Source organism: Gorilla gorilla, chromosome 13 (assembly GCF_029281585.2).
Source record: "Gorilla gorilla gorilla isolate KB3781 chromosome 13, NHGRI_mGorGor1-v2.1_pri, whole genome shotgun sequence".
In the NCBI taxonomy this organism is placed as follows: Eukaryota; Metazoa; Chordata; class Mammalia; order Primates; family Hominidae; genus Gorilla; species Gorilla gorilla.
The window spans coordinates 58,867,679-58,894,470 of NC_073237.2; the positions used below are offsets into that span (position 1 = coordinate 58,867,679).

General features: G+C 37.1%; 1 protein-coding gene across 5 annotated transcripts in view; it reads right to left on the reverse strand.

The window, feature by feature from the left end:
- Nucleotides 1-26,792, reverse strand: part of RIC1 (RIC1 homolog, RAB6A GEF complex partner 1) — a 151,274-nt gene that overhangs the window by 51,861 nt on the left and 72,621 nt on the right. For 4 of the 5 annotated variants that reach the window (XR_010130214.1, XM_063696418.1, XM_063696419.1 and 1 more), the window contains exons 4-6: nucleotides 16,288-16,395; nucleotides 9,970-10,112; nucleotides 9,544-9,680 (exon numbers count right to left, since the gene is read on the reverse strand). Coding sequence is in view for 4 of the 5 variants with exons in the window: in XM_063696418.1 (XP_063552488.1) it covers nucleotides 9,544-9,680; nucleotides 9,970-10,112; nucleotides 16,288-16,395 (388 nt within the window). In the remaining variant the exon portion in view is untranslated. The remainder of the gene's footprint in view (nucleotides 1-9,543; nucleotides 9,681-9,969; nucleotides 10,113-16,287; nucleotides 16,396-26,792) is intronic. The other variant, XM_055350606.2, reaches the window with a different exon arrangement.

The window sequence follows — 26,792 nt, forward strand, 5'->3', positions numbered from 1 at the left end:
TTGTTTGCTCTCCAAGGCCTTCAAGCATATTAAAAAATATATTTTTTCTCCAGCTCTTTTAGTCCTCAGGAGGTTCTGTCCTAATAATCTAGTCCTACTGAATGAGTCTCCACAGAGGACTGACATAATCACATTTTAACACATCTGTTAAATGTCATTTAGTTATTTCCCTATACCATTAATACATAGGTACTGTTTTCTTGTAATTTGTATTTTCTATCTATACCTTATTTAGTAATGCCCATCTGCTTTTCATTAGTTTTTAAATCCTTAACTTATTAGAAAAAATTATTTAATTACATACTAATAAACACTGAGAATATATTTTGTACTAACTCTAAAGTACTTGGAAAAGAGTCAATCACTTTTTCAGCTCTAATATTTTTATTTCCAGTCTAAACATTTAAGTCCCAAAGATAATTACAAATATATATGCACCTTATAGGAAAAAAAAAGAGTTTTTTCTAATTCATCAAAAGTTTATTTTTATTCTTATTTATGTTCTGACACAGGTGATCACAAATATATTATTTAGTACCTTACTATCTGAATAAAGTTGATAATGGAAGATAGTAGATAGGAATATTAAAGCTGATACCAAACAGAATGACAATTAAAAAAGGCCATTAAAAACTTAAATTCCTTTCCAGTTAAAGAGAGATGACTGAATATAAATATTTAGCTTCTTGGACTCCTAAAACTGTAACTTCTACAACAGAAAAGAGTTTTTGTTTAAAAAAACATAAAGCAGCAAAGACAAAAATAATAGGAGGCGGCATTAGAAAATTTTAGAAGCTGGAAAGCATATCAATGAGTAGAATCCTTAACTGACAGGGAAGAATGCTGAGAAACATCTAAATTTAAGTTGTAGGGTACACGAAAGGCTTGGGAATTCAGGTGTCTTTGAAAGGCTAAATTAAATGTTGTAGAAGTGGTTCAAAACCTACTTAAAGAAGCAACTATGTCCTCCCAGAGCACTTCCCCAAAGCTGAGCAGCCAATAAATACCCTACCTCCACTCCTACGGAAAACTGGTTATTTTTCTTTGGAGAAAAACAAAACAAAACACCCCCACCCCTACCACCTCCACCAGAGGCCTATGGACCACACTGAAAACAGGGATAGAAAATAAAGGTTCACATCTTGAATTTGGACCCTCTAGCTTAACTCTTCTGTAACTCAAATCCCAGAATACTGGGGTAGCCAAGTATATATCCTCTAGAAAGGATTGCAGGACTCTTTTCCAAGGAACACTGGAGACAGAGAGGGAAGGAGAGGGGAGCAGAAGGCAGGGACAGAGGGAAGGGTATGACTCTAAAGGTATGAGGACCCCCAAGGAAATAACTCAGTCAGCTCATCCTATGGTAAAGGACATAGTAAACCAAACCAACCAAAATTCACAGTTTTCAATAAATTATTTTAATTTTAGGTCTCTGTCACAGCAGCCAAATCCATATATTAATTAGCTATTAGCTATTAAAAGATCCGACACAAATAAGAGTAAAGGGAATCTCAGGATAATTATGGCAGAAGGCCAAAAAACAGCTGTGTTAAAGATTATAGCAAGCAAGCAGTCTAATTTGGAGCAGGCCAGGAGCTCCCAGAGAAATTTCTTTAAGAAGATGAAATGGGAGGTTCCAAGATGGCCAAATAGGAACAGCTCCAGTGTACGGCTCCCAGCGTGAGTGATGCAGAGGATGGGTGATTTCTGCATTTCCAACTGAAGTACCAGGTTCATCTCACTAGGGCTTGTCAGACAGTGGGTGCAGCCCATGGAGTGTGAGCCCAAGGAGGATGGGGCATCACCTCACCTGGGAAGTGCAAGGGGTCAGGGAATTCCCTTTCATAGCCAAAGGAAGCCATGACAGATGGTACGTGGAAAATCGGGATACTCCCACCCTAATACTGCGCTTTTCCAATGGTCTTAGCAAACGGCACACCAGGAGATTATATCCTGCGCATGGCTTGGAGGGTCCCATGCCCACGGAGCCTTGCTCACTGCTAGCACAGCATCTGAGATCGAACTGCAAGATGGCAGCGAAGCTGGGGGAGGGGCGTCCACCATTGCTAAGGCTTGAATAGGTAAACAAAGTGGCAGGGAAGCTCCAACTGGGTGGAGCCCACCGCAGCTCAAGGAGGCCTGCCTGCCTCTGTAGACTCCACCTCTGGGGGCAGGGTATAGCTGAACAAAAGGCAGCAGACAGTTCTGCAGACGTAAATGTCCCTGTCTAACAGCTTTGAAGAGAGTAGTGGTTTGCCCAGCACGGAGTCTGAGGTCTGAGAACAGACAGACTGCCTCCTCAAGTGGGTCCCTGACCCATGAGTAGCCTAACTGGGAGACATCTCCCATTAGGGGCCAACTGACACCTCAATCCAGCCGGGTGCCCCTCTAAGATGAACCTTCCAGGGGAAGGATCAGGCAGCAACATTTGCAATATTTGCTGTTCTGCAGCCTCTGCTAGTGATACCCAGGCAAACAGGGTCTGGAGTGGACCTCCAGCAAACTCCAACAGACCTGCAGCTGAGGATCCTGACTGTTACAGGGAAAACTAACAAACAGAAAGGACATCCACACCATAACCCCATATGTATGTCACCATCATCAAAGACCAAAGGCAGATAAAACCACACAAAGATGGGGAGAAACCAGAGCAGAAAAGCTAAAATTCTAAAAATCAGAGCACCTCTTCTCTTCCAAAGGAACGCAGCTCCTTGCCAGCAATGGAACAAAGCTCGATGGAGAATGACTTTGATGAGTTGAGAGAAGAAGGCTTCAGACGATCAGTAATAACAAACTTCTCCAAGCTAAAGGAGGATGTTCGAACCCATTGCAAAGAAGCAAAAAATCTTGAAAAAAGATTAGACAAATGGCTAACTAGAATAAACAGCGTAGCGAGGACCTGAAATGACGTGATGGAGCTGAAAACCATGGCACGAGAACTATGTGATGCCTGCACAAGCTTCAGTAGCCGATTTGATCGAATGATTGAAGATCAAATGAATGAAATGAAGTGAGAAGAGAAGTTTAGAGAAAAAAAGAGTAAAAAGAAATGAACAAAGCCTCCCAGAAAAATGGGACTGTGTGAAAAGATGAAATCTATGTCTGACTTGTGTACCTGAAAGTGACGGGGAGAATGGAACCAAGTTGGAAAACACTCTGCAGGATATTATCCAGGAGAACTTCCCCAACCTAGCAAGGCAGACCAACATTCAAATTCAGGAAATACAGGGAACGCCACAAAGATACTCCTTGAGCAACTCCAAGACACATAATTGTCAGATTCACCAAAGTTGAAATGAAGAAAAAAATGTTAAGGGCAGCCAGAGAGAAAGGTCGGGTTACCCACAAAGGGAAGCCCATCAGACTAAACGGCAGATCTCTCAGCAGAAACTCTACAAGCCAGAAGATAGTGGGGGCCCATATTCAACATTCTTACAGAAAAGAATTTTCAACCCAGAATTTCATATCCAGCCAAAATAACCTTCCTAAGTGAAGGAGAAATAAAATCCTTTACAGACAAGCAAATGCTGAGAGATTTTGTCACCACCAAGCCTGCCTTACAAGAGCTCCTGAAGGAAGCACTAAATATGGAAAGGAACAACTGGTACCAGCCACTGCAAAAACATGCCAAATTGTAAAGACCATCGATGCTAGGAAGAAACTGCATCAACTAATGTGCAAAATAATCAGCTAACATCATAATGACAGGATCAAATTCACACATAACAATATTAATCTTAAATGTAAATGGACTAAATGCTCCGATTAAAAGACAAAGACTGGCAAATTGGATAAAGTGTCAAGACCCATCATTGTGCTGTATTCTGGAGACCTATCTCACGTGCAGAGACACACATAGGCTCAAAATAAAGGGATGGAGGAAGATCAACCAAGCAAATGGAAAACAAAAAAAAGCAGGGGTTGCAATCCTAGTACCTGATAAAACAGACTTTAAACCAACAAAGATCAAAAGAGACAAAGAAGGCCATTACATAATGCTAAAGGGATCAGTTCAACAAGAAGAGCTCACTATCCTAAATATATATGCACCCAATACAGGAGCACCCAGATTCATAAAGCAAGTCCTTAGAGACAAAGAAAGAGTCTTAGACTCCCACACAATAATAGTGGGAGACTTTAACACCCCACTGTCAACATTAGACAGATCAACCAGACAGAAAGTTAACAAGGGTATCCAGGAATTGAACTCAGCTCTGCACCAAGTAGTCCTAATAGACATCTACAGAACTCTCCCCCCAAATCAACAGAATATACATTCTTCTCAGCACCACATCGCACTTATTCCAAAACTGACCACATAGTTGGAAGTACCCCTCAGCAAATGTAAAAAACCAGAAATTATAACAAACTGTCTCTCAGACCACAGTGCAATCAAACTAGAACTCAGGATTAAGAAACTCACTCAAAACCACTCAACTACATGAAACTGAACAACCTGCTCCTGAATGACTACTGGGTAAATAACGAAATGAAGGCAGAAATAAAGATGTTCTTTGAAACCAACGAGAACAAAGACACAACATACCAGAATCTCTGGGACATATTTAAAGCAGTGTGGAGAGGGAAATTTATAGGATTAAATGCCCACAAGAGAAAGCAGGAAAGATCTAAAATTGACACCCTAACATCACAATTAAAAGAACTAGAGAAGCAGGAGCAGACACATTCAAAATCTAGCAGAAGGTAAGAAATAACTAAGATCAGAGCAGAACTGAAGGAGATAGAGACATAAAAAAACCATCAAAAAAATCAATGAATGCAGGAGCTGGTTTTTTGAAAAGATCGATGAAATTGATAGACCACTAGCAAGACTAATGAAGAAGTAAAGAGAGAAGAATCAAATAGACGCAATAAAAAATGATAAAGGGGATATCACCACTGATCCCACAGAAATACAAACTACCATCAGAGAATACTATAAACACCTCTACACAAATCAACTAGAAAATCTAGAAGAAATGGATAAATTCCTGGACACATACACCCTCCCAAGACTAAACCAGGAAGAAGTTGAATCCCTGAATAGACCAATAACAGGCTCTGAAATTGAGGCAATAATTAATAGCCTACCAACCAAAAAAAGTCCAGGACGAGACAGATTCACAGCCAAATTCTATCAGAGGTACAAAGACGAACTGGTACCATTCCTTCTGAAACTATTCCAATCAATAGAAAAAGAGGGAATCCTCCCTAACTCATTTTATAAGGCCCGCATCATCCTGATACCAAAGCCGGGCAGAGACAAAACAAAAAAAGAGAATATTAGACCAATATCCCTTATGAACAATGATGCAAAAATCCTCAATAAAATACTGGCAAACTGAATCCAGCAGCACATCAAAAAGCTTATCCACCATGATCAAGTGGGCTTCATCCCTGGGATGCAAGGCTGGTTCAAAATACGAAAATCAATAATGGTAATACAGCATATAAACAGAACCAAAGACAAAAACCACATGATTATCTCAATAGATGCAGAAAAGGCCTTCGACAAAATTCAACAGCCCTTCATGCTAAAAAGTCTCAATAAACTAGGTATTGATGGGACGTATCTCAAAATAATAAGAGCTATTTATGACAAACCCACGAATATCATACTGAATGGGCAAAAACTGGAAGCATTCCCTTTGAAAACTGGCACAAGACAGGGATGTCCTCTTTCACCACTCCTATTCAACATAGTGTTGGAAGTTCTGGCCAGAGCAATCAGGCAGGAGAAAGAAATAAAGGGTATTCAATTAGGAAAAGAGGAAGTCAAATTGTCCCTGTTTGCAGATGACATGATTGTATATCTAGAAAACTCCATAGTCTCAGCCCAAAATCTCCTTAAGCTGATAGGCAACTTCAGCAAAGTCTCAGGATACAAAATCAATGTGCAAAAATCACAAGCATTCCTATACACCAATAATAGACAAACACAGAGCCAAATCATGAGTGAACTCCCATTCACAATTGCTTCAAAGAGAATAAAATACCTAGGAATCCAACTTACAAGGGATGCGAAGGACCTCTTCAAGAACTACAAACCACTGCTCAACGAAATAAAAGAGGACACAAACAAATGGAAGAACTTTCCATGCTCGTGGATAGGAAGAATCAATATTGTGAAAATGGCCATACTGCCCGAGGTAATTTATAGATTCAATGCCATCCCCATCAAGCTACCAATGACTTTCTTCACAGAATTGGAAAAAACTACTTTAAAGTTCATATGGAACCAAAAAAGAGCCTGCATTGCCAAGACAATCCTAAGCCAAAAGAACAAAGCTGGAGGCATCACACTACCTGACTTCAAACTATACTACAAGCCTACAGTAACCAAAACAGCATGGTACTGGTACCAAAACAGAGATATAGATCAATGGAACAGAACAGAGCCCTCAGAAATAATACCACACATCTACAACCATCTGATCTTTGACAAACCTGACAAAAACAAGAAATGGGGAAAGGATTCACTATTTAATAAATGGTGCTGGTGAAACGGGCTAGCCATATGTAAAAAGCTGAAACTGGATCCCTTCCTTACACCTTATACAAAAATTAATTCAAGATGGATTAAAGACTTAAATGTTGGACCTAAAACCATAAAAACCCTAGAAGAAAACCTAGACAATACCATTCAGGCCATAGGCATGGGCAAGGACTTCATGACTAAAACACCAAAAGCAATGGCAACAAAAGCCAAAATTGACAAATGGGATCTAATTCAACTAAAGAGCTTCTGCACAGCAAAAGAAACTACCATCAGAGTGAACAGGCAACCTACAGAATGGGAAAAATTTTTTACCATCTACCCATCTGACAAAGGGCTAATATCCAGAAACTACAAAGAACTTAAACAAATTTACAAGAAAAAAATCAAACCACCCCATCAAAAAGTGGGCGAAGGCTATCAACAGACACTTCTCAAAAGAAGACATTTATGCAGCCAACAGACACATGAAAAAATGCTCATTATCACTGGCCATCAAAGAAATGCAAATCAAAACCACAGTGAGATACTATCTCACACCAGTTGAAATGGTGATCATTAAAAAGTTAGGAAACAATAGGTCCTGGAGAGGATGTGGAGAAATAGGAACACTTTTACACTGTTGGTGGGACTGTAAACTAGTTCAACCATTGTGGAAGACAGTGTGGTGATTCTTCAAGGATCTAAAACTAGAAATACCATTTGATCCAGCCATCCCATTACTGGGTATATACCCAAAGGATTATAAATCATGCTGCTATAAAAACACATGCACATGTATGTTTATTGTGGCACTATTCGAATAGCAAAGACTTGGTACCAAGCCAAATGTCCATCAATGACAGACTGGATAAAGAAAATGTGGCACATATACACCATGGAATACTATGCAGCCATAAAAAAGGATGAGTTCATGTCCTTTGTAGGCACATAGGTGAAGCTGGAAACCATCATTCTGAGCAAAGTATTGCAAGGACAGAAAACCAAACACCGTATGTTCTGATTCATAGGTGGGAATTGAACAATGAGAACACTTGGACACAGGGTGGGGAACATCACACACCAGGGCCTGTTGTGGGGTGGGGCAAGGGGGGAGGGATAGCATTAGGAGATATACCTAATGTATATGACGAGTTAATGGGTGGAGAACACCAACATGGCACATGTGTACATATGTAACAAACCTGCATGCTGTGCACATGTACCCTAGAACTTAAAAAAATAAATAAAAAGATAGATTTAGAAAGGGATCTCTGATATCACAGTGGGCTTCAGAAAACCAGTGTAAGTTCTTTCTAGTATTAAAGTCAGAAAAGTTTATATGAAGAAATATTTACATGTGCATGGAGACTATGAACATGCATGTGGACATGTGATACATACCTATAGACCCACACATACACTGCATAGGTACACACACACACACATTATCTTATGTTTTTTCCAAGCTCATTCCTTCTGTAAGCCATCCTTAAGTGATATAGTTCCTCGGGGTAAAAAAAAAAAAAAAAAATGTCTTCCTCCATTAAATTGTTTTGTGGTACTGTGGAAAAAAAAAAAAAAAAAGAAGATGATGAAATGGGCTGGGCACCATGGCTGACGCCTGTAATCCCAGCACATTGGGAGGCTGAGGTGGGTGGATCACCTGAGGTTGGTAGGTCAAGACCAGCCTGACCAACAGGGAGAAACCCCGTCTCTACTAAAAACACAAAATTAGGCAGGTGTGGTGGTGCATGCCTGTAGTCCCAGCAACTCGGGAGGCTGAGGCAGGAGAATCGCTTGAACCCGAGAGGCGGAGGTTGTGGTGAGCCAAGATCGTGCCACTAAACTCCAGTCTGGACAACAAGAGCAAAATTCCATCTCAAAAAAAAAAAAAAAAAAAAAAAAACAAAACAAAAAAGATGAAATGAACAGAACAGCTAATATGTTTGAAAAAGCTGGGAGGATATTTACACAACTGACAGTTTGGGTTGAGTAAGAGATAAGTACACAAAAATTAAGCAAATGTAAAGAACAAGGCAATCATTAATTCCTAGCAGGAGGAAAAATCTGCAGTAAAGGAAAAATAATTATACTGACAGAGACAGGAGTCGGCCAAGGGTCCCCAGTGAAAACCCACCTTCAAGCCCAAAAAGAGCCTGAAGGCTGAAAGATGGGACTCCTTGTCCCAGATGAAACTGGTGATCCAGAGGGATAAATAACTGCCGCTGTTTGCCCTTTCCTGAGTGATTCTTTCTGAATAATGCCCACAAGCGCACTAGGAGAATGGGGTTAAGTTCACGCCTTGTTCAGCGGGTAGGACCCTGGGGCTCTTCAGCGTGTGTGTGTACCTGTGTGTGTGTGTGCACGCGCGTGTGTGCTGGGGCTTGGTAATCAATCTGTGAAGTGGGAGCTTGTTAGCAGGACATCATCTTTATTTGCTGAGAGCTTTCTTTTAATAAATTCTGCTCTCCTCACCTTTCAGTATGTCTGCATGCCTAATCTTTCCTGGCTGTGTGACAAGAACCTGCTTTTAGCTAAACTAAGGAGCAAAAACTTCTGCATCAGTACCACATGGTTTAGGTACTAATGGGGCTTACATATTGATAAAAATATAAACAATTAATAGTAACCTAATCAAAATCACAATAACTATAACGGGAACATGAGAAGAATGTAAGTATGGTGGAAGCAGGGAAGAGGGAAGTAAATGGTCACTTTCAACAGTAAGAAGTCAATAAACACAGCCTAAAAACTAAAAATTAAAGGAAATATTCAGAGTAGTGGAGATTAAAAATCAAAATAACCAGTAAAGGAATAAAAAGTAGTTGCCTCCAAAAGTGGAAAATTAGGCATGAGGAGAGCAGGGAGGAGAACAGGAATCATTATTTTTCTTTAACATGTCCAAGAGAATTTTGTCTCCTTATACTATTTATATGTTTGGTTTGATTAAAAAATTAACAACCCTTAAAATCTTACATGAATGATGAAAATAGAGAAGAATTTGATAACAAAGAATAAAACAAGTACACAATAACAAAAAACCCTTCAAAGTAAATAAGTCATACCTCTGCAGTAAATCTACTTGACACTGGTGTAATAAATCCAACTTTACCATCATTAAATACAACAGCAAACCCATCAAGTGTGGCACAGTATTCCATGTCTCTGATGTGTACGTCTGTGAAGCCCAGGAATGAACCTACTGATGAAAAAAATAAGCACATGAAATAGGATTAAGAATAAAATAAATTACTCTCTCACTTTTTGCCAGAAAAACCTGTAAGTTTAAAAGGGTAAAAATAATGACCTAACAACCCTAAACAATTAAACTGTCCTTTCCTACTAAATGCCTCTCTCACCCCGCCTCTCATACTCTGCCCACCTCTCCCCTTGCATAAGTAATTCCAAAGAAGTGTTCATCCATAGAAGATACCTAACTAGACATCAAACATTAAACAACTGGTTCAACCTCATGTAGAAAGTATAGCTACCTCTAGATGACTGCAGGTCTACTGAAAAGGGTACTGTGCAAAGATTAATGGCTTTCCTTCCATTTGTCATTCCTTCCCAGTGAATAAGATGAAGAAGTCCATCAGAAGTAGCAACCAGGAGATCTTCCAACACAGACTGCAAACTGTAGGTAGAATCAATTAATTTTTAAGAGAGCATACTGGGAAAGCAATGTGTATGAATATTAAAACTGCTTTAGAGAATACTCATGCAAAAATGATCATGAAACCATTTACAAAACATCTCCATTTATCTGCAACTTTATCTATGTATATTTCAATCTAGAATCAGAAATCCTGGAAGAAATGAAAGACTATGGGCAGCCACAGTCACAAACTTGATAACTGATAAAACTAGTTAAAAACTGCAAATATTGAAACAGCAAATTAGAAGATGGAAACAGAAGTGATAGCAGAAGGAAAGAAAAAGAGGTAGAGAAACCATAAAATCAATAGACCCAACTAATAACAGTATGACAATCTAGAGCCATTAAGTGTAGAGGTAACAATGCTCTGGCACTTGTCCAATAAAACTTTGAATAATGATGGAAATGTTCTATATCTGTGCTATCTGTAAACAGTAGCTATGAGGTGTATGTGGTGACTATACACTTGAAATATGGCTAGTGCAATAAAATAACTGAAATTTTATTTACTTTTCATTAATGTAAATTTAAATAAATTCATGTGTGACTAGTGGCTACTGTATTGGAGTATAGTTCCAGGCCAATATATTTCTTAGGTATTAGCAAGTCTCACATTGTTCATTCCTTCTACAAACATTTACTGAGCCTATCCTCTGTGACAGGTGCTATACTCTGTGCTGGATATTCGAGGATGAATAAAATATTCTCCGTCTTCAGAGGACTTCTCAGGCAAGAAATCAAAAATAGTTACATAGCATGATCTCAACACTTATCAATATTTGTGAAGATATTCAGCATTTACTTCTTTAATGGGGAAATAGCCTGTTTTGCTCACCTCTGTATGCACAGCCCCAAGGGAAGTGTTAGTTAAATCTGTCACTAAATATTTGTGCAAAGGAGGCAAGAAGAGGGAAAGGGTTAGAGGAAAGAGGAACCCATAAATGAGACTGCAAAGGTACTGGCACAAAGAAAAAGACAACCAGGGAAACCAGTAGAAACTGATATCAAGAAAGCCAAGGAAGTAAGATGAATTTAAGAAAGAGTGTTCAAAGTATCAAATACTACAATACTATATAAGGAAAAACAAAAAATGTTATGTGTATATTATATATACCCTATTAAATACTATTAAATTCCTTTTCATACTTAAGAGCATATGTCCGAAATATTTTAATCCATAATGATGAAAAAAATGTCTTTTAGTATTTTAATTCTTAAACTAAACCTTTAATTCTTTGGAAAGTTGACTTCAATTACTCATACTCCAAAGATTTCAGCTAATGTAGAATTTGCTGTTTTTTCCCCAACTATAAAAGTACTGAAAAAGATCAGAAACAGATGTTTCTTTACCCAGCTCTATTTCTTGAACTTCACAGCCATTTGTAATCAATTAAAATTCCCAGGTTTTAGACATTTCACTTTTTAAAGCATTATATATTAATTTCAAATTTATATTTCAGTGATAAAATCTATGTGTATCATTTGGTGGGTAGAGTATAAAAAGTTTATGTTTTAGATGTACTACTATATGCTATGAAAATATGTAATTCAAAATCTAAGCTGTTGGAAATCTGAATTACTTTTGAGCCTTAAAGAAATGTAATTATGGGGCCTGAGTCACACAATAGGCAGCTATAATCTAGGCAGCTGTCATCTTTCTTTCTCTGATTATAGATTAGCTTTCTTCCTTACTGTATTGTTTTATAAATGCTGTAAATGACTAAAGGGCTCCAGGGAAGACCCCTTCCCTCTTCACTGTTGATCTTCATGGTAGATTAACTTCCCTCTTATCTTTCTTACACAAAGACTTCATGGCTATCACATTGTCTTAAAATGGAATGTTAAATACACTCTTTAAATTGGAAATGAAAACTAGCTGTAAAGACAAGCCATAAAGAAAACAAACTGTAACTAAATTGTAACTCATAAACCAGCCTTGTATAGAAAACATTATAATCCTACTAAACTTTATTTTCCACCTATATAAGCAAGAACTGAACTTTTTTTTTTTTTTTTTTTGAGACGGAGTCTTGCTCTGTTGCCCAAGCTGGAGTGCAGTGGTACCATCTCAGCTCACTGCAACCTCCGCCTCCCAGGTTCAAGTGATTCTCCTGCCTCAGCCTCCCTAGTAGCTGGGATTACAGGTGCACGCCACCATGCCCAGCTAATTTTTGTATTTTTAATAGAGACAAGGTTTCGCCGTGTTGGCCAGGCTCATCTTGAACACCTGACCTCAGGTGATCGACCCACCTTGGCCTCCAAAGTGCTGGGATTACAGGCGTGAGCCACTGCGCCTGGCTGAACTTTTTTTTTTTAAACAGTCTCTTACTCTGCTGCCCAGGCTAGAGTGCAGTGGCGCGATCTCAGCTCACTGAAACCTCCGCCTCCTGGGATTCTCCTGCCTCAGCCTCCTGAGTAGCTGGGATGACAGGCACATGCCACCGCACCCAGCTAATTTTTCTATTTGTGGTAGAGACAAGGTTTCACTATGTTGGCCAGGCTGGTTTTGAACTCCTGACCTCAGGTGATCCACACAACTCGGCCTCCCAGTGTGCTGGGATTAAAGGTGTGAGCTACTGTGCCTGGCCTGCAAGAAGTGAACTTTTAACTTTGGAACACTGACCCCATTTTCTGAAGTCTGTTCTCCCGGATTGGTCAGCTTTCTGCTTGCATTAATTCCAGATTCTGACCCTTTTGATTACTTCAAGTTGACAATGTCAAGAGAGGCAATTTAGCAGAGTAGTCACTTGTTTACCAGTGATTTTCCTTGGAAGGAATCAGCATCGTTTATTCCAAACTACATTCTCCCTCTCCCCTAACCCTATCTCCCTAGAAAATCACTGTATACAACAGAGTTATCCTCCAGTAATCTGACTACCTGCTAGACAAAACTCAACAATCGTCTGACAAAATTAAGAGTTCATAATCTCTATAACGTGATAATCAGTGATGCTGCAACAAACAAATGACTGGCCAGATGTGTGAATAAACAGGAAAATGTAACCTAGAGTCAAGAGAAAAATCCATCAATATAAATAGACTTATAGATAATCTTGATATTGGAATTAGCAGATAGACTTTTTAAAAACTGTGACAGACATAATAAATAATCTATAGGAAGAGATAGATATATCCTTCTCATTTAATTGAAAGTGGACAAACTTGTTAAAACAAAGGCTGAGCCAGGCGTGGTGGCTTGTGCCTGTAATCCCAGCTACTAGGAGGCTGAGGCAGGAGGAATGCTTGAGCCTAGGAGCTCGAGACCAACTGAGCAGCACAGTGAGACTACCATCTCTAAAAAAATTTAGAAATAAAAAAGCTGGTGTCAGTTGTTAAAATACTAATAATTCTATAAATGTTGGTAAATAGACCTTGCCCCAAGCCACCTGAGTGTTTGCTACAACTGACTCCCCTCCCTCAGAAAAATCTGGCCAACTGAAGGATTCATTATCGGCGTAGTAGGGCGATGTCAGAACCCTGTTCGATAACTAATAACCCATGTCTTTTCATGCTGTATTGGTTCTTAAATTTTTGTTTTTTTTGAGAGACAGTCTCTATTGCCCAGGCTGGAGTGCAGTGGCACAATCTCAGCTCACTGCAACCTCTGCCTCCCGGGTTCAAGCAATTATTGTGCCTCAGCCTCCTGAGTAGCTGGGAATACAGGCGTGTGCCACCACACCCAGCTAATTTTTATATTTTTAGTAGAGACAGGGTTTCATTATGTTGGCTAGGCTGGTCTCAAACTCCTGACCTCATGATCTGCCCTTCTGCCACCTTGGCCTCCCAAAGTGCTGGGATTATAGGCATGAGCCACCGTGCCCAGCCTGGTTCTGAAATATTTTTAATATCACAACTGTTAACGAGTACATTTAAAAATTTAGGTAAATACACTCTAAGTTATATCCTTAGAGAGCCTCTTCAATCATTGACTTCATTAATTTTATGAGACCTATGTGGTATCCCAGGTGTGCGTGTGTGTTAAATGTATGTTTAAATTTAGGATCTTGGCTGGGTATGGTGGCTCAACACCTGTAATCCCAGCACTTTGAGAGGCCAAGGAGGGGAGATCGCTTGAGCTTAGGAGTTTGAGACCAGCCTCAACAACATGGTGAAACCTTGTCTCTACAATAAAGTACAAAAAATTAGCGTGGTGTGACGTGTGCCTGTAGTCCCAGCTACTTGATAGGCTGAGGTGAGATCACTGGAGCCCAGGAGGCTGAGGCTGCAGTGAGCTGTGACCATGCCGCTGCAATTAGCTGTGATTGTGAGACTGCACTTCAGCCTGGGTGACAAGGTGAGACCCTGTCAGAGGAGTGGGGAGAGAGGTAGGGAAGGGGATGGGAGGGGAGGGGAAGGGAGGAGAGGGGAAACTCTTATTAAAATTATGTTTTTACCTTCTAAACATTCTCTATCCTCAATTAATAACAAAAGTTAGATGTTTAACATTAATATTTTTTCTTCAAATCAAAAATAAAAGATGAGATAGTACTCTTACCCCTATAAGCAACAGCATAACCAATATCCTAGCCTTATCTGACTTATATTTGTGGTGATAGGAGGGAAAATAATTGGTTATAAAAATCTAAGTTTCATGTCTTCTCACTCAATTTAAAATCTATAGCAAATTTCAAATTTCCAGCAGTTATGTGTTTCAGGTGCTGATAACTTTGTTCTGAAATGCAATTATTTCACTGGAGTTTTGAGAGAAACCTTACAGATTTCCCCACCTAAATTCATAGATTAAAACCTAGCACCTGACAGGTTAAACTTGGACAAGATGGCAGAAATTTTTTTTTTTTTCTTTTTGGCTCTTTTTCTATTCTATTTCCATGCAACATACAAGGTTTCCCACCAGGTAGAGGTAGAAAGCCAAGCCTGTACAATTCCACCTTTTCTTGGTACCTACAGACACTCAGAATTCCTTATGTATCAAGTTACTTTCTTGAAAACGATTCCCATGCTGAAATAAATAAAATGTGAAGTGATGAATAACCTTGTGACCAAGGCGATGAGTAACTTTGAACTCAATCTTTTGTAACACTGATTACATTTAAGCAAATAATAATTGTGTTCTTTTCTATGAGAATAAGATATGAAGGGGATGGACCAAACAAGGCAAGACAATACCCAGCCGCTTGCATAGTTTTAATGTTTCAGTATCATTCTGTACAGTACTCTAACAAGAGAAATGGTGAAATAAACCTTTTCTTAGAACTGTGAGTCAGAGGGATTTTTTTAAAATTAGCGTTACATTCATGTAATTCAATACATTTACATAGTTCAAAATTAAAAAAGAGTACACAACAAAAAGCTTTTCCCCCAAACCTGTCCCATAGCTACTCAGTTCTCATCCCCAGTTTCTTATGTATTCTTCCAGAAAAATACATGCTCTCTCTTTTAAACAAGATGGAGATATCTCATCTCCCTTTTAAAAACAAACATTAGCAACATAAGCATTTTGCTTTTTTCACCCAACAACATATTTGGAAAGTTTTTTTTCCATAAAGAATGTCCTCAATGTTTTTACAGCTGCGTATCGTTTAAATAAATTTTCTTACATCTACACAATGGAAAAGATATGCAGCTAAACTAAGTGACAACTAAAACATCAATAGTGGAACAACAATTAAAGAAATAAAGCCAAATTGTAGGTAAGATTCCTGATTTTTTCTACCAATGGGTATAAAATAGATTTTTGGTATTCTGGTATTTCTGGCCACTTTGTCATAAAACCTTTATTCATACTTGGATGAAAAAGTGTAACTTTCTTCCAAGTGTATATAAACTTCCCAGAAGCTTAAGGCAACTTTGGAAACAAAGGCACTTTCTCTTTTCCTCAACTTGTGTGCTTTCATCAGTATTGTTTTGGGAAATAGGGACTGTTATCACTCAATCAAACAATTCTAGACCTTATAAAATATAAATTTCAAAATAAGATTATAGTTGGTATATTCAATTTTATTATAATAATTTAAGTATTAAGTGCCATCTGTAAAACTTCCAATGTCTTATAAGGGTTAATCAAGCATTTCCAGAACTAAGAAGTTATCTTGAATTAAAAGAAATTAAACTAACTTTCCTGTTGGTCATGGGATTTACGAACTACATTGTCTACTGTCATCACACAGTGTCAAATTTAACCAAAGTACTGTACCTCATGATGGGTGCTTGTAAATCCAGTATTTTCCTCATCTCTAAATTTAATGCTGGAGCACACTGTTCTTCCTTAAAATGGGGTGTCCCCTTCATTTGTGGACTTCCTCTAAAAGAAACAGCATAGAGTTAAAGAAAGATGTTGAATTTGCCTCCATTCTGTGGCTAATACACATACAATCAAATAAAGTAAATGAAATCAAACTTACAAATCAGGTATTCATCCTTCAGATTCTCAAATGAAAAACAGACTTAAATTCTGTTATAGCAGACATTATCTACTTATCAATTGGAAATAAATGTTTGACCAATGTAATTTGTGTTAGGAGGGTGGGAAGGAGAAGAGCAGAGAATCTGAGAAAAAAACCCACTTGAAATAAAAGTGAACTCTAAAGAGAACCAACAGGCATTTTGTTTAAAATTACTGAGGGCCCTTTCTAAGGTGGACAACTATGGAAAAAAAAGTATCATTCTATATAGTATCTGTCCCAGTGATCCAAATCGTGTAGCTTCATCTTTACTTACTCCACACCTTATCCTTGATTCCTATTCTTTGGGTATGAATCAGAATTAAGGTGAAATTCAAGGGTGCAATTAGGAGATGTTTCACAAGTTACTTAGTAATAAGTAGCTAAATACCTAAAATTTTAAATCCCTGGCATTAAATAGCTGCAGTAGAGTGCTGGGTCAATGCCAACTTAACTGAACTGTCACACACGACCCTTAAAGGACTACAGGCTGTTTTGTATTCTTTATCTCCACATGGCATGGTAGACCAGTATCTTCTTCAGTGCCTGTGTTGGAATTTAACAGTTATCTGTCTCTCACCATCAGCTATCACTTGTGGCAACAATTAGCCTGCTGATGTCATCTCTCCCTTTCCAGTCAAGTACATTCCTATAATTTGTCAATACTATTAAAATATGCACAAAGAGGCAAACAAGTCCAATAGCTTTCAAAGTTCCTGGCTTTGGGAAATATATTTTGATGCTCATTTTTTTAGTTTTCTTTCTTACTTATTTTTGCTTATTTTTTAGTTACAGACTATTTTTCTTATAAAGTTTTGTGGTGATTTATTACCATTCTATCCTGCTACTACTATGAACTGGAGTACTTACTTAATTCCTTCTAAGTCTAAATGACTAAACTAGCTAATGTTTAACCATACAGGTTCGTGTTCAACTAACATGTCTGACTGATGTGACAGCCTGTAAAAAGGACATGAAAGTAATTAGTTTATAGGAGTCACATTTAAACTGCTGAACACACAGTCTGCGATGATTTACTGAGATGTCTTCCATGTATTAATATATCTGGTTTTAAAGTTAAATTTTATTTTCCAAAGTAATATATATACAGAAGTTAAAATTCAAATAGGGCTGGAAAGCTTAAGACAGAAAACAACACAGAGGTAGACTCCTTTTAGTGGAAACTTAAAAAGACATATGTCTTCTTTTGAGAAGTGTCTGTTCATATCCTTTGCCCACTTTTTGATGGGGTTGTTTTTTTCTTGTAAATTTGTTTGAGTCCTTTGTAGATGCTGGATATTAGCCCTTTGTTAGATGAGTAGATTGCAAAAATTTTCTCCCATTCTGTAGGTTGCCTGTTCACTCTGATGGTAGTTTCTTTTGCTGTGCAGAAGCTCTTTAACAGACACATGAAAAAATGCTCATCATCACTGGCCATCAGAGAAATGCAAATCAAAACCACAATGAGATACCATCTCACACCAGTTAGAATGGCAATCATTAAAAAGTCATGAAACAACAGGTGCTGGAGAGGATGTGAAAAAATAGGAACATTTTTACGTTGTTGGTGGGACTGCAAACTAGTTCAACCATTGTGAAGACAGTGTGGCGATTCCTTAGGGATCTAGAACTAGAAATACCATTTGACCCAGCCATCCCATTACTAGGTATATACCCAAAGGAATATAAATCATGCTGCTATAAAGACACATGCACACGTATGTTTATTGCGGCACTACTCACAATAGCAAAGACTTGGAACCAACCCAAATGTTCAACAATGATAGACTGGATTAAGAAAATGTGGCACATATACACCATGGAATATTATGCAGCCATAAAAAAGGATGAGTTCATGTCCTTTGTAGGGACATAGATGAAGCTGGAAACCATCATTCTCAGCAAACTATCGCGAGGACAAAAAACCAAACACCGCATGTTCTCTCTCATAGGTGGGAATTGAACAATGAGAACACTTGGACACAGGAAAGGGACCATCACACACCAGGTCCTGTTGTGGGGTGGGGGCAGGGGGGAGGGATAGCATTAGGAGATATACCTAATGTAAATGACGAGTTAATGGGTGCAGAACACCAACATAGCACATGTATACATATGTAACAAACCTGCACATTGTGCACATGTACCCTAGAACTTAAAGTATAATAAAAATATATATATATAAAATAAAGATAAAAAGGAAAACAAACAAAAAAGATGTATGTCCTGATTTGAACAGACCAACTCCTAAAATAACAGCTCTGAGTTAAAATGGGAAAACTGAACACAGACTGAGTATTTGATGACACTAATAAACTATTAATTCTGTTGGGTAATAACATTGTGGTTTGGTTTCCTTAAAATGTCTACCTGTTACAGACAAAACAGAAGCATTTAGGGTTGAAGGATATAGTATATGAAAGTTGCTTTAATATTTAAAAAGTATGCATGCATGGGGAGAGGGGGATGTTGACAACTTTTGAATCTGGGAGATAAGTACACTGGGGACATGTCCTTTTAGATTCTCAAGTGTGGCTGTGGAGTTCAATGACATTCCTATTCACAGACTAGCTCTTTTTCCTCTGAAGTACCTAGGATCTTCTTTTTATATATCCGATGGGTTCTGAAATTTCAGAATAATTAATTTTTCTACAAGTATGTGAATGTTTATCATTGCATTGAGCACTTGGTAGACCCGCTCAATCTACTGATGTATTTAGTTTAAACTCTAGGAAATTTACATGTTTTGTTTCCTTAATATAATAATAAGCTTCTCCATTCCCTGTTCTCTCTTTCTACAACTCCTAGTCAGTTAGATATTAAACCTCATATTAAACTCTAATTTTCTCTTTTCTCTCTTATTCTTGTCTTTTATTCTATACCCAGGGAAAGTTCCTCAACTGTTTCTTTCAATGCTTTTACTGAATATATTTCTACTATTGTACTTTTCATTCTGAGAATTTTCTCATCCACTCCCCTTGTTTTCTTAAACCATCCTACCTTGTTTGATTAGCCAAAATCTGTCTAAGGTTGTTAATTATTTCCTCGAAGTGTTTTCATTCCTTCAAGTATCTGTTTACTTTAAGTTCCTTTTTTCTGGTATGTGTTTCTAAGTTACACTGGAAACTTTCCTAAAATGGCTAACAACGTTTAGTCCTTTGTTCTTATTTTAGAGGTTAACAATAAAAAGGTGACTACGTGTCTGCAGGCTGTCAACTGGTGGACTTCAGCAGGGTAGTGGCCAGCCAGCTTTTTTTTGGGGTCTTCAAATACTAGTACCTGTTGAGCAGTTTTTCTTCAGTGGTTCCATTTCTCCAGGAAGGATCCCTCAAACCTGCCTGGGATATCAAAGCGTGAAAGACAGAAGTCTGGAGCCAAGCAGGGTAAAGAGGCACTATGACAACTTTAGCATCTCACTCTTCTGTTAAATATAATACATATTGTTAAACCAGACAGTATATCTCCTGTGAGGTGGGAACATAGGAATCCTTATTCAGTGTTTTCAAGCAATCTCTATGTTGATGGCCCCTGCCTCACTCCTATATTCTGTAGTACTAGTCCTTCTAATCTCTGAGCCTTTCTGAGTTTGCAAGTAAAACAAGGTGCTTTTTATCAGTATCCTGTAGGTTCTTAAGCGCTCAAGTTTGATGCTCTTCCTTAGTTATTTACTCTTTCCCTTCGGATTTTTAGCTCAAGGGTTGGAGATACCTCTAGTTTCGATTAAAGATGGGAATTTTATTTCAGCTTTTTTTCTGTTGGTGATTATCAAGAGAAAGAATGGAAACCACATTACCTATCTTAAAACTGGAAACCGTGTTTTTCTTTATATGAATATTCTCATTTATTACAACTAAAGTATTACAAGAACTTTAAAGCAAATTTAAGTAAATTCTAATTTCTTCATGACTTCCATTATAAAATTAGAGATACATCTCGCAGGAAAGTTTCCATCCTGTCTTCCAAACATACTAAAATAGAGCAAACTTTAAAAAATTACAGTAACAAAAAAATTCGACTTTCTCATAAAAAATATTATTACTTAGAATTCAACTATAATTTGATAAGGTACAGCATCAGATGACTGGAAGAGAGTCACAGAAGATGAGGCTAGAAGAATAAGCTGAAGCCAGATTATGAAAGCACTGAATGCCAGGAGAATAGGAATAGAGCATTTACTATGTATGAAACAGTGTACAAAACGTTCTATACACATCATCTCAACCGATCATTTGTAATCTTTTGAGACGGGAATTATCTCCACTTTTTCAGAGAGAAAACTGAAACGTACAAATATTGAGAACTTTGCTCTTGATCACAAAGCTAAGAAAGTAAGGGAGATGATAATCAAACTCTAATATTTAAGGCTCTAAGCAACTGAAAATTAGAGTTAAAGAGACTAACACAGTAACCTCTGTCTGCACGTAGAAATAATGGAATGAATGCTAAGGAATGGATTGGGGATGGAGTAGGGAAGGGAACACACACTGTAAATGTTAATGTTTTTCGTATCTGGACAGACAGCAGAACTGCAGTTTCCTGCCTTCTTAAAATTAGGTGTGGCCACATGATTTACTTTGGCCTATAAAATATGAGGGGAAGTGATTTGTGTCACTTCTGAACAGAAGATTTAAGAGCCAACACTTGGTACATGTTCTGTTTTTAATCCTCTACTGTGGTGATTTAACCTATGCTGACTAATATAGTGTACAAAATCAAGTAACTGACAATTGTTAGATTTTTGTCCTGTAAAACTCAACAAATTAACAGTTTGTGACTATTCGACATGAGTGATTTCATTAACTATGGAATCCAAGAAATAGGAAAAAAGAATGAAAAAAAAATAGACCCAGTTTAAAGACTTATGGGAACAACATCATAAATACCAATGCCTGTCTGTATGATGGAAGTCCAAAGGCAAGGAGAGAGAAAAGAGAATATATGAAGAAATCATGGTTACAAACTTTCCAAATCTGAGAAAGCCAAGAGTCTTTCTTCCAAGAAACTCCAAGTAGGATAAATTTTAAAAGATGCACACAGAGACACATTATGCTCAAACTGTCAAAAAAACGAAGAGAATCTTGAAAGCAGCAAGAGATGTATGTGACTCTTCACATACAAGAGATCCCAAGTAAAACTGACAGCCAACTTTTCATAGGAAACCATGGAGGCCAAAGAACAGTGGGATGACATATTTCAAATGCTGAAATATCTAGAAAAATTATCCTTCAAAAACAAAAAAGAAATTAATGAATTTCCAGATAAACAAAAAGTTGAGGGAATTTGTCACAAGTAGACCTGAACTACCAGAAATGCTAAAGGAAGTTCTTCAGCCTGAAAAAACAAGAGGCAATAACTCAAAGCCATGTAAGAAAATAAAGAAAACTGATAAAAGTAATTACATAGGTAAATATAAAAGCCAGCAGTATTTTTGGTTCAGAAATCTGCCTTTTTTTCCCTATATGACTCAAAAGACAAGTGCATAAAACAGTAATTATACATCTATGTTAACAGTTACACAATGTATAAAGATGTAATTTGTGATAACAACAACATAAAAAGGGAGAGAGGGAGATGTACAGGAACATAGTTTTAAGATATTATTGAAGCTAAGTTGGTATTACTTCAAACTAGGCTGTTGTACATGCAAGATGTTAATTTAATCCCCAAGGTAACCATTAATAACTAAAACATGTACAAAAAAGGAAATGAGAAAGGAGTCAAAATGGTACAATGCAAAAAAATCAAACCAAAAACAACAATAAAAACAACAACAACAACAACAACAACAAAAAGGCAGCAGTGGAGGAACGCAGGACAAAAAAGATACAGACATAATAGAAAACAAGTAGCAAAATGGCAGAAATCCTTCTTTATCAGTAAGTACTTTAATGTAAATGGATTAAATGCATTCATTAAAAGGCAAGCATTATCAGAATGGATTCGAATAAACCAAATGAGTCCATTTATAAGCTGTCTACAAGAAAATTACTTTAGATCCAAGGAAACAAGTTGAAGGTGGAAGGAAGGAAAAATATATTCCATGCAAATAGTAGGGTGGCTGTGCTAAAATCAGAAACAAACAAACAAACAAACAAACAAAAAAAGACTTTAAGAACTATCACAAGAGACAAAGAAGGATTTTTATAATGATCAGTCAATCTAGCAAGAAGATACCACACCTATAAATAGATTCAAATATAGCATCAGAGCCACAAGATATTAATATATGAAGAAAGAACACAAAACTGAAGGGAAAAATAGATGTGTAATAATGTTAGAGACTTCAATACCCCACTTTCAATAATGGATAGAACTGGACAGAAAATAAGGAAATAGAGAATTTAAATAACACTATATAAACCACTTAGACCTAAGACACATACTGAATATGCCACCCAACAGCAGAATACATACTATTCTCAAATGCACATGGAACATTCTCCAAGACAAAATGGATATTAAACCACAAAAAAGTCTTAATAAATTTTAAAAGACTGAAAGCACATAAAGTATCTTCTCTAACCAAATGGAATATAACTAAAAATCAGTAAAAGAAAAACTAGAAAATTCAAATATGTGGAAATTCAAAATACACTGTAAAACAATCAATGACTCAAAGAAGAACCAAAAGGGAAATCAGGAAATACTCTGAAACTAATGAAAACAAACATGCAACATTATGGGATACAGTGAATGAAGTCCTCAGAGGGAACTTTATAGCTAAAATGCCTATATTAAGAAAAAGATTTCAAATCAATAACCTAACTTTATACCTTATGGAACTAGTAAAAGAGCTGGCAGAAGGATGGATGTGATAAAAATTAGAGTGGCTATACATGAAACTGAGAATAGAAAAACAGAGAAAAATCAATTAAAGCAAGTTGGTTGTTTGAAAACATCAATACAATTGAAAAACCTAAGGAAAAAGAAGACTTTATAAGTCTGAAATGAAAGTGGGAATATTATTACTGACCATACAAAAAAATAGTATGGGTTATAAGAGAATATTGTGAACAACTGAATGCTAACAAGTTAGATAACCTATGTTAAATGGACAAATTCCTAGAAACACACAAATTTCCCAACTGACTCGAGGAAATAAAACATATGAATAGACCTATAATAAGTAACGAAATTGAGTCAGTAATCAAAAAACCTCCCAATAAAGAAGAGCCCAAAACAAGATGGCTTAGTGACCTATACAATATTTAAATAAGAATGAACATTCATCCTTCTCAAGATGTTATTTAAAAAAAAAATAGGTAAGAGGAGGGAACACTTTCTAATTCATTCCTTTTTTTTGAGACAGTCTTGCTCTGTCGCTAGGCTGGAGTGCAGTGGTGCGATCTCAGCTCACCGCAACCTCCGTCTCCCTGGTTCAAGCAATTCTCCTGCCTTAGCCTCCCGAGTACCTGGGATTACAGGCATGTGCCACCATGCCCAGCTAATTTTTTTTATTTTTAGATGCAGTTTCACCATGTTGGTCAGGATGGTCTAGATCTCCTCATCTCGTGATCTGCCCACCTTGGCCTCCCAAAATGTTGGGATTACAGGCGTAAGCCACCATCCCCGGACTTCTAATTCATTCTATGAGGCCAGCATTACCCTGATACCAAAGTCAGACAAAGACACTGCAAGAAAAGGAAACCATGGCTCAATATACCTTATGAATATAGATGTAAAAAAAATCCTGAACAAAATATTAGCAAACTGGATCCAGTAGCATATTAAAAGGATTATCCACCACTACCAAGTGGGCTTTAGCCTAAGAATACAATGGTGGTTCAACACATGAAAATCAATGTAATACAATGTAATCATATTAGTAGAATGAAGGGGAAAAATCCCAGAATGATTTCAATTCATGCAGAAAAAGCATCTGAAAAAATAGTAATAATCTTTTAAGATAAAAACACTCAACAAACTAGGAAAGGAAGGGAACTTCTTCAAAATGATAAAGGACATATATGATAAAGCGCACAGCTAACATCTTACTCAACAGTAAATGACTGTTTACTGACTGAAAGTTTTCCTGCTACGATCATGCATGAGACAAGAATGCTGCTCTCACTACTTCCGTTCAGCATAATACTGGACATTCTAGACAGCAATCAAGTAAGAAAAAGAAAAGTCATCCAACAGAAACGGAAAAAATGGGACTCTCTTTATTCAAAGATGTCATAATAGTATAGTATATATAGAAAATTCTAAAGAATCCACAGAAGAGTTATTAGAGCTAATAAATTCATCAAAGCTGTAGTACATGATCAACACAGAAATCGTATATATTTCTCTACGCTAGCAATAAAAATTTCAGAAAACAACTCCATTTACAATAGCATCAAAAAGGAATAAAATACTTGGGAATGAACTGACCCAAGGATGAGTAAGAGTTGTATGCATAAATAAATTAAGGGAGAACTAAGAAATTGGAAAGGTATATTATGTTCATGAATGGAATATTTAATATTGTTACGATAATACTTCCCAAACAGCTATAGATTAAATGCAATTTCTACCAATAAAATCCCAATGTTCTTTAAAAAAAACAAAACAAAACACACAGAAATGGGAAAGCTGATCCTAAAATTCACACAGAAAGGCAAGGAACCCTGAAAAGCCAAAATAATCTTGAAAAGAAGAACAAAGTTGGAGAATTCACATTTCCTGATCACAAAACTTACTGCAAAGCTACAGTAACCAACACAGTGTGGTAATGATACAAGGGCAGACATACAGATCAATGGAATGGAATTAAGAGCCTAATAATAAACCTGTATACCTATGGTCAATTGATTATTGGCAAAGGTGCCAAGTGCACTCAACAGGGGAAACAACATTCTCTGTACTAAGACAACTGAATAACCATTTACGAAAGAATTAAGTTGGATCCTTATCTCACATCATAAGTAAAAAATAATTCAAAATGAATAAAAACTCTAAATATAAGAGCTGAAACTATTCTTAAAAAAATAGAAGAAAATATAGGCGTAAATCGTCATGGCCTTGCATTTGGCAATTGTTTTCTAGATATAAGAAAACTATAAGGAACAAAATATATATATAAATTGGACTTCATCAAAATTAAACTTTTTTGTGCAAAATATACTACCAAGAAAGTGAAAAGCCCAGACAATGAGAAAAAAAATATGAAAATCATGTATCTTAAAAGGATGTAGTATCCAGAATATATAAATAATTCTTATAACTCAAAGATAAACAAACCAATTAAAAAGAAGGGAGAGGCGGGGCATGGTGGCTCATGCTTGTAATTCCAGCACTTTGGGGGGCCAAGACAGGAGGATTGCTTGAGCCCAGGAGTTTGAGACTAGCTTGAACAATGTAGTGAGATCCCAACTTCACAAAATATCAAAAAATTAGCCAGGTGTGGTGGTGCATGCCTGTAGTCCCAGCTACTCTGGTGACTGAGGTGAGAGGATTGCTTGAGCCCAGGAAATCAAGGATGCAGTGAGCTATGATTGTGCCACTGCCTGGAAGACAGAGCAAGAACCTTTCTTTAAAAAAATTAAAAAAAAAAAAAAAAAGACAGTGGGAAGAAGACTTGAATAGATATTTATCTAGAGAAGATACACAAATGGCCAAAGAGCAAATGAAAGTATGTTCAATGTCATTAATCATTAGGGAAATACACATCAAAACCATAATGAGATACTATTTCACATTCATTGGGATGACCCTAATATAATAAAAAAAAAAACAGAAAATAACAAATGTTGATGAGGATATGGAGAAACCAGAACCTTCACATATGGCTTGTGGGAAAACAGTCTGGCAGTTTCTCAAAAAGTTAAACATAGAATTACCATGTAACCTAGCAATTCTACTTCCAGGTATATACCCAAAAATAATTGAAAACAGGTGTTCAAATACAAATTGTACATGAACAACTGCTATGAACACGCCTAGTCATAGCAGGACTGTTCCAATAGCCAAAAAGTGAAAACAACCTCAATGGCCATCACCTGATTCATGGATAAACACCCTGTGGTAAATCCATATAACAAAATATTATTCAGCCATAAAAGAAACGAAGTACTGATACATGCTAAAACACGAATTAACCTTGAAAACATTACATTAAGAAGACACAAAAGGTACATAGTGTGTGATTCCATTTATACAAAGTATCCAGAAATTAAATAAGACACAAAAGGTACATGCTGTATTATATTTATACAGTGTATCCAGAATAGGCAAATCCAGAGAGACACAGACAAGAAACAAATGTATGGTTCTA